The 9,286-nt window shown below is 45.9% G+C and overlaps 1 protein-coding gene across 1 annotated transcript in view; it reads left to right on the top strand.

The window, feature by feature from the left end:
- Nucleotides 1-380: 380 nt before the first annotated feature.
- LOC126266849 (actin, muscle) overlaps nt 381-9,286 on the top strand; it is an 11,418-nt gene continuing 2,512 nt past the window's right edge. Inside the window, exons 1-3 of the mRNA XM_049971454.1 lie at nt 381-674; nt 3,073-3,227; nt 5,062-5,440. Coding sequence (XP_049827411.1) covers nt 3,102-3,227; nt 5,062-5,440 — 505 coding nt within the window. The 5' untranslated portion in view covers nt 381-674; nt 3,073-3,101. The remainder of the gene's footprint in view (nt 675-3,072; nt 3,228-5,061; nt 5,441-9,286) is intronic.

Here is a 9,286-nt window from a genome sequence, read left to right as displayed (position 1 = left end):
AAGCCGGAAGAAATATCAACAACAGAACTGGGCCATTTTGTGCAACACTGCAGGGTTTTGCGACTGGTGTCATTGGAGATAATACTCTGCCAATAGCGTAGAAGATTGTTGTACGGTAGAACATCGAGATGGTGGACTTGCAATGAGAGCGCATGTAGGACCACCTGTCCGCCGGACAGAGAATGTAAAGCTAGAGGGCCGGGTCTCGACTGCAAGACCTTGCACCCCGGCTTCGACAGAATCATTTGCAGAACCCTCATTGCGGAGATCCTCGAAAGTGAGGGAAAGCTGATGACGACCGGCCACAGATGTAGTGTGTTGATCAGAGAGCTGGTGGCCTACGCGAGCTGGAAGCGCGCGAAAGTGGTGAGGCGTATGGCGGCGGGCCCGGGCGGCCGACGGCAGTCCGGCCGCCCCCCGCCCCCCGCGCTGCCGGGAATACCGCCGCCCTCGGCCGGCGCCGCCGCCGCCGCCCCCGGCGCGGCCCGTATTTGGGCGGGGTGCGCGCGCAGCGCCGCCTCCCCACTGCCTTGTTTGGGCGACGGCTATTCCTGTCGGCGCGCCCCTCCCCCGGCACGGGGCATATAGTCGCCGGCGCCGCCCGCCGCTCCCACTCGCTGCCAGAAGCTGCGCACCGGAGGACCCGCCGGCCGAGTCGTCACACTTCCCACAGGGTACGTACAGTGCAGTGCCGACGACACGCAGTGACTCCTCGAGTGCGACGGCTCGAACGCTCTCGTGTGCCTCCGGGGTTCCGTTAACTCAGTGTAGGTCAGCAATCCGACCGCTTCGGAAAGTTTTAAAAGTCTTAACATTTCACCGTCGTCGACTTCATTACAGACCGAAGAACGGCTCACTTGTACGAGGAAGGGGGGAAGTAAATCTTAAGTGTTCTTCTCGAGAGAATCATCGTAACATTAGCCGGAAGTGATATACGAAAGTCGTGGAAAATCCGACAAGTGGCCGGGGACTCGAACCCCACTGCCTCCAAAGCTTAATCCAATTTGTGAAAGTCTCGGATACAGCCTGTGGTTTCCGTTCAGCGTAACTTTCAGATGTGCCAAGTCTTCTTTCTGTGTAAAAAGTGCTAAGCAGTACAGATTTTCTGATCATACGTTGACCGTTGCTTGGCCCTGATTTGCTACAGAGTTTCTTTCCGTTTCGAAGAGGACGGTCGTTCGACGTCTAGCAAAGTGCAAAAATCGACTGGCATGTTGATGTGGCCATCACTTTATATTGAACTGCTCAAAGTACTCTCCAGTCCTCAAAACTTAGAAAAGACGCTCAGCGAGGTCGAGTCGAGTTTATGTCGGAAATGTAAATAGTTTAATACACAGCTCGAATATTGTTATTAGTACCCAGCAGTTCTCAAATTTGTACAGGGGCGTGCAATTCTGAAAATAACATAATAGGTCTACCAGCAAGTCTGGGGACTCAATACATCGCGGAAACTGTGTGCATGACGTCGAGGAGAATGTGAAAAAGCGAGGCTGATCGAATTCTAATGTTTTTGATACCAAAACGAATGTAAACTATACTTTCAACGAAATGGAGCTACCGTTTCCCTGACATGTTTTATCAGTGGAGATGTGCAGTCTCTGATTATATAGTACTTCCTGGAAAAAAGTTTCTCTTAACACAGGATTTAATCATTCGTTTCAGATGATGTAGGAATTAAATAAATTTCAGCTTTCACGGCCTGACACTCCAGTAAGGAGCAGCAGATGGCTCCTGATGTGTCTGGAAGTATCGATTCTCATGGACATCACGAAATACCTTCGATTTTAAGGTGCAATACTTCCCTCACGCACCAAGAACGAAATAATGGAACGAGCCACACGTTTCTTACGTTTCCTCCGTGTTCTGACTACGCACTCATAGCGATGCCTGTGTATTAGCCTCATAGTATGTTTTGGTATTGCCTGTTCAGCGTCAGGATATAGCATGAAAATAATAGTCGTCCATGAGTTAGTAGTTATAGAACATTACGCGAAAGTAGGTCAAAAACTATTGTAAGTTTAAATGACATAACAAGAAGATGATAAAGCGAGTGAAGTTAATAGCTACTGGTTGCTGTTCCTTTAATTTTACTATTGTGAAAGCTTTGCGTCAATGTTGGGCCTGTAACAGGAACCATCCCAGCATTGAGCCTGAAGTGATCCGTGGGAAAATTAACTCACGATGGGCGAACTGATATCTGAATGCAGTTTATCTCGAATGATAGCCTGATGCATAGAAGAGGAAGGTTGTATATGCTTCTCAGATGGGGCGAAGGCAATGAATATTTTGTTCAGAATTTCGATTTTCTTTGGTGTAGTCTGGAACACTGACGCGCCGATTACATTTTATAAATCATAGCCGCATATCACAAGTGTGAGGTATTGCGATTCGTTTGGGGTGTTTCGCTTTTGTTTGAATTGTCTTTGCTGATTAAATAATTATTTCTTTCAAGCGGTTAGCGTGGGCTTAATAAGATTTCTTCTCAGGGAGGGAGCTGTTGTTACCAGTAATGACGGGCCGGAGCAATTCCCTTGTGAGCAGTACGCGTTACTGGGAGGAGTTATACAAAGAAGGATCATAAAAGCAGGGAGGGCCGAACAAACTGCGTTACGAGAAGAAGGGACATTTCTTTTGTTGTACATGCTAAAAGAAGGGGTTTGGTGCACACCAATAAATTACTCCTCAAATTATACGGCTATAAAATGTGAACCACCCTGGCGATTACGTTTGTACTAGTGGTGCGATACAAGCTTAGATAACAAGCTACAACTTTGACGGTCTAACGTCCGTAAATCTGACAGCAAAATTTGTATGAACGTTAGAGCAGTTAACGGAAATATCGTTAGTTGTGTTTCATTGCAAATCGTCAATGACTGTCCACTACTAACAAAATTTTAGAAAGCACATAATCAATCCGTGGGGCAAATTTTTGTAGTCAGCCACCGTGCGGTATCAGATCCTTCTGTTATCGACTCAGCTTGTAGATCTGTGAGATGCATTTGAGTATTTTGAGGTACTGTGTCGTGTTGTGCGACGGAAACTGCCTGACGGGCCCACTGTGTTGTGTTGCAGAGTAACCAAGCAAAGCCAAGACCGTCAACATGTGCGACGACGACGTTGCTGCGCTCGTGGTGGACAATGGATCCGGTATGTGCAAGGCCGGGTTCGCCGGAGACGACGCTCCCCGCGCCGTCTTCCCATCCATCGTGGGTCGCCCCCGCCACCAGGTAAGTTTGCGAACTCTCACATACCCGTAAACACAGAGCACCCTCTCACAAACAAATCCGGAACAGGGCTGGCAGGCTAACTGAGCACTTGCGGGTTTCCCGGAAGACAAAGTCTCACCAGCGATTGTCTATCGCTATATCGGATTAAGACCGGGTTTGGCGGATCAGATGCTTGATACCGAACCGCTCATGTGGAACTGTATATACCATATATACCAAATGTTCCAGCATCTTATCTCAATTAGAATTTGAGTTTACGGCGAGCAACAATAAGGTCATCAAAAGCCATACGGTTTCTACTGATAGACGAGTTTTTATTTACGAAATAAAATAATAACAGCAAAAAAGGAAAGCCGAGCAAGCCATTTTAAACACAGCAATTTGTAGATGCTTGAAAATCTTGTTGTTCTATTAAAATTACGTTCCAAATGAATAAAAATATATCTTGTCAGAGGTACAGGTGTGAACATGGCGGAACAACAATAAACACGAGGTAGTAGTTTCTATTCACGACAGTTGTTGTCGTGTAGATCGTATCAGTTCTGAGTACATCCTCGAGCCTTCGGCAGCCAACTCTGCCATCATTCAGGACGATGAATCACTAATTAATGCAGTTGCGAAACGGAAATGTGAACATTTTACTAACGATAATCAGAGATTATTTTTGTGGTTAGAACTGTACATTCGTTTGCATGCCCTTGTGGCAGAGTATCGTGTGCTTTGGGACGCCATTCTTTGTCTTCACAAGTGCGCACGTGAAATGGTTCAAATGGCTCTGAGCACTATGGGACTTAACGTCTGAGGGCATCAGTCCCCTAGAACTTGGAACTACTTAAACCTAACTAACCTAAGGACATCACACACATCCATGCCCGAGGCAGGATTCGAACCTGCGACCGTAGCGGTCACGCGGTTCCAGACTGAAGCGCCTAGAACCGCTCGGCCACTACGGCCGGCTGCGCACGTGATCTCGCAACAATGTAACCTCTCCTTTGAACACCATCACACAAGTTAGAGGACTTTCGTATTCACATTGTGACTATAACTGTTTAACCAAAAGAAAAATATTGATTTCACACCTTGTGTTCTCAGACGAAAATGCACCGTAAGTGTAGTTAAAAGTCCTTCCTGACACAGATACTCCAAAACGATATAATCATCCTCCTCTCGCGTATGTCTGTTTTCGGTCAGATTCGGACGTGAGGAAGGAAGATAATTTTGTATAGAGAGAAATTCAGTGAAAATGCTAGTTCAGAGCAACGACTAACACGTCACTTTGTTATTACAAGTAAGCATACCCGAAATCCATCACTGTCGGGAAGTACTTTGCGCTTTTAGTTGAAAGCAAGAAAGTCAGTTTCTTAATCATTTGAATCTGCTTGAAATTTTTTACTGATTGTTACCATTCCATCTTAATAAGATCTACAGTATCTGGTCTCGTAATGGTGAAATTCCATTATAAGTGATTTTAACTGCCACAGCTAACACTTTGTCCGCCCCCGGTAGCTGAATGGTCAGCGCAACAGAATGTCAGTCCTAAGGACCTGGGTTCGATTCCCAGCAGGGTCGGAGATTTTCTCCGCTCAGGGACTGGATGTTGTGTTGTCCTAATCATTATCATTTCATCCCCACCGACGCGCAAGAAGCCGAAATGGTGTCAAATCGAAAGACTTGCACCCGGCGAACGGTCTATCCTACGGGAGGCCCTAGTCAAACGACATTTACATTTTAGCGAACACTTTTTTTCAAAGTCTCTGTCAAATTGTCTGGTGCATTTGTTACTACGCCGACGCCGTTTGCAACAGACACTTACGATTTTCTTCTCTCCCTACAGGGTGTGATGGTGGGTATGGGTCAAAAGGACAGCTACGTGGGTGATGAGGCCCAGTCCAAGAGAGGTATCTTGACCCTGAAGTACCCCATCGAGCACGGCATCATCACCAACTGGGATGACATGGAGAAGATCTGGCATCACACCTTCTACAACGAGCTGCGAGTCGCTCCTGAGGAGCACCCCATCCTGCTGACGGAGGCTCCCCTCAACCCCAAGGCCAACCGTGAGAAGATGACGCAGATCATGTTTGAGACCTTCAACGCCCCCGCCATGTACGTCGCCATCCAGGCCGTGCTCTCCCTGTACGCCTCCGGTCGTACCACCGGTATTGTGCTCGACTCCGGAGATGGTGTCTCCCACACCGTCCCCATCTATGAAGGTAACTACCGAGCTCCGTACGATAACTTCAGCAACACAGACAGCGAAAATCTTTTCCGCCAAGCTTCCTACTTTACGCAGCAGCAGTAGTTTTTATCTGTGTCTCCTGAAGGTTTCACTCGCGATTGTCTTACTTATGACGAGCATAATTAGTGACTGAAGGCTTTTTCAAGAAATTTAATGCACGCCTCTGGTCTCTGAAACAGCGACAACTGTGATGTCCGATCTTGCAACTGCGAATAGTTTCGTACGTACACCACTTTAGGTCGCTTGTCTTGTTGTGAAAATAGGTCATTCGGCGTTTTCATACAGCAAAGCTGTTCTTCCATGACTGAATCGCGAGTACTACGTTTCTCATTTAAAATAACAAAGTGGCTATAGCATAATGGTAACGCTATACACTTTGTTTTATGTGATAGTTTAGCGACCTTTTCAATGCAGAACCCGGCCCGTTGTTGTTCATTTTCGTGTTAGACATAAGACATCTATAACGATACGTAAATGTATTGTCGTAGCGTTACTGTTGAAGCCTCGATTGTGGTCCTAACGTACCGGAGCTAGAACGTGAGCGAATTTACACCAAAGTAAATATTAAAATAAAAGAAAACATATAAGAAAAAGGATGGAAAGAGAAAAAAGATGCATGTGTTGCTAGATGATAGAGCGTAGGCTTCCATACGTTGCTATTGTTACCGAGTGGAACATTGCTTAACCAAGACAGTTTATCTGTAATTTAGACTCTGAAAGCGTATGCTTCCGAGTCTGAGATAGGCTACCACTTTCTCTTCTACTCAATGATCACAGCAGTGAGCATCTTTCGCATCGTTTTCCCATGACTCACTGTTGCTGTGACAACTGATTGGCAAAACTAGTGCCTTGTAAGTGATTCATAACTCTGATTGTACTCAATTACAACTGCAAAATTTTATTGAGCGCCCAGGCTAGCAATATAACTGTAAATTTTGAAATGGCTTCGAACCTAGCATTTTCAAAATAATATTGCGTTTCGTGCCCCAGTATAGAAGCATTTAAAATTCCTAAATCTCTTCACGTTAATGATAGAAAATTTAGATCTTCTAAGACAATTAATAGGGTCCTTGACGAATAGCCACACACGAAAAGTACTTGGGGAATGTTTCTACCCTTCCCCTCACACCCACAGCCAGCAACTCGGCTAGGAGCATCGTAATAAAGAAAGGGGAGCTATGCTCGTTTATTCGACCTTCCTAACTTCAATGCCTCAGTCGAAAATTACGACCCAGCTTCCTTCATCTGCTGTCAAGTACTGGATGAGTAACAGTGTAGAAACACTCTGACTGTTATCTCTTTGAAGAGACAGAACGAGCTGCACAGCTTTGCCTTAGTTACATTTAATGAGTGGAAGGAATGTCAGTGTTTGTGTTCCTTTGAGAGTGAAACGATTATTATGCTAGGAATCGGCGATACCCTTGTGGAAGGAATTATTCATCTGAGGTGACTTGCAGAAACTACAGGAACTTTATCCAGCATGGCAGGACGACGTTTTGAAACCCGCTCTTCTCGAACACGAGTCTAGTGTTCCAAATGCTGTCCACATCGCTCGCAAAGCTTCGGCTATAGCCCCACCATGTGACAGCAACCGACCTGCCTAGAATGTATGGATTCTAGCAATTCCGTTTATCATTCATGAGGCTAAAGTGGCTTACTGTAGTGGCACCTAATTGTATAACATTGCTGTCGGATCGAACGTGAGAAGATCACGCGTCGTGTCCATAGAAGGGGTGCTAAAGAGGTGGACACAGATTAGCGCCTGCTGCCCCCCACCTCTCCGACCCTCTCCCACCTTCCGCCGGCACGAAGCCAAGTTAGTATTGGTGCTGCTACCGACGTTATATATATAGCCGTTCCCCTGCGCTGTGTATAGCATCCGCCTGAGCCGTCGCTGTTTGTGCGAAGAGGAACAGTGGCACAACTCCCCCCCCCCCCCCCTCCCCAGTTTCCAACTTCATCTTCCGCTTCCCGTTGGAAAATTCCACGTTCCTGTTGTAGACGGCGGACGCCTGAAACCCAGGCTATGTCTCGGAATAGTGCCTCACACAAAACGCGAAAATGTTTGTTAGAAGATCTAACAAGAAAAAAATTCAGTCTCTTCGCCTTCCGTTAGTGACAAGACATGCTGATCTTGAACAGTTGCTGCGGCAGTGTGTGTCGCTTTCCAATGACGAGTGAAAACCGCCTACAGTAACGCAATGGAATGTGAACAGTAGGGACTTAGTTACTTCAACTGATTTTGTTTGTTTAGTATCACTGTCTTACGAAGCACTGGTAACTTATAACAGAGAGAGCGGTATATCCAAACACCATTTCTCCCTTGTGCTAGGTCGAAAACTTTTCTGTGTAGGACTTGAAACATAGAAAACTGTTTGCTATTACATACCAAACATCACACGTGCCAAACATTTTAACAAAATAGTGCTCCATAGTTGCCATATGTCGTTCATGCAACAATAACATTTTCATTTCTGATTCAGGAATCACAAAAAGAGTGCACAAAATAATAAACGTTGCCATAATTCCGTGCCATAGCCACAGAGATAATCTACAACAAGTCGCAGATGAAAATCAACCATACTGAAGTTTTGACGGAATACTGCCGGCAGTTACGCTTCCGCTGGAGACACGTCTTCGCGTAATAGTCCAGGGCAAAGGAAGAGATCGCTCCACTCACTGCTCGTTTTCAACAGCATCCCAGTTTTTGCGTAAAATGCTATAGGGAATAGGTCCGAGTCCGTGGCCGTTCTGGCTCTGAGCACTATGGGACTTAACATCTTAGGTCATCAGTCCCCTAGAACTTAGAACTACTTAAACCTAACTAACCTAAGGACAGCACACACATCCATGCCCGAGGCAGGATTCGAACCTGCGACCGTAGCAGTCCCGCGGTTCCGGACTGCATCGCCTAGAACCGCACGGCCACCACGTCGGCCGTGGGCGTTCTGACCAGCAGCGTACTAAGACCACCTTCCCGGGACACCAGTCCAGAGATTGAATATATTGGCTATAGCGTCGTCGTGTGTCTGCAAATAATTTAAATATAGAAAAAAATGTTTTCTTTGATAACTAATTTCCAAACTGCAGTATATTCTAAAGAAAGTACCTAATTTCCAACCCTTATATTTACTTTGTCTGTAATGTTTTTTCTATTATATTGTAAATGTAATGTGCCATGCGAGTACGGTTTCACAGTTTTCAAAATGATTAGGCCGATGTCAATAATGTTTCCCTCTTGTGTACTTCTTGTGCGTCGTTGTTAACGGAAGAAGTAAATCCAAAAAGTAAAGTTACCCCTTAGAAACTTATCATGCTGAGAATGGTTTCCACAAAAACCCGTACAGTAGCCGTGGCAAATATGCAAATCACCATCTCAAGTGAGGTTAGAAATTGCAGATATTATCGGTAAACTTCGTACGGCACCCTAGAATGAAGGGATCATTACTACCTTGTTCCAGTATTTTGCTGCCGTGTTGATTTTCATACCATTTAAAGACTTGGGACGGCACGCGCGCTTCTTACCATATAAGGAGAGTAGAGGGGACGGCATAAGAATAGGCTGCGGGCCTGGGGAGAGAGGAGTAAATTTAGCCGATGCGCCGTGTGGCGGGTCTGCCTAGCTCGCAGGCGCGCTGGTCGTCGTCCGAGTCGCGCTAATGCTTTTTATATTTACTTCACCACCCGACGAACTGTACTAGCGCAAAAAATAACGCCAGCTGACTTGCAGTGGTGCTCACTCTTTACAACCACACTACTAGCCGGCGGATGAAATACTTCACTTTCTTAACGGTAACAACAGTCACTTTCAACCACTGTA

Source organism: Schistocerca gregaria, chromosome 1 (genome assembly GCF_023897955.1).
Source record: "Schistocerca gregaria isolate iqSchGreg1 chromosome 1, iqSchGreg1.2, whole genome shotgun sequence".
Classification (NCBI taxonomy): domain Eukaryota; kingdom Metazoa; phylum Arthropoda; class Insecta; order Orthoptera; family Acrididae; genus Schistocerca; species Schistocerca gregaria.
Note: the sequence above shows the minus strand (reverse complement) of the source record. Positions and strands in the feature narration are given on the sequence as shown.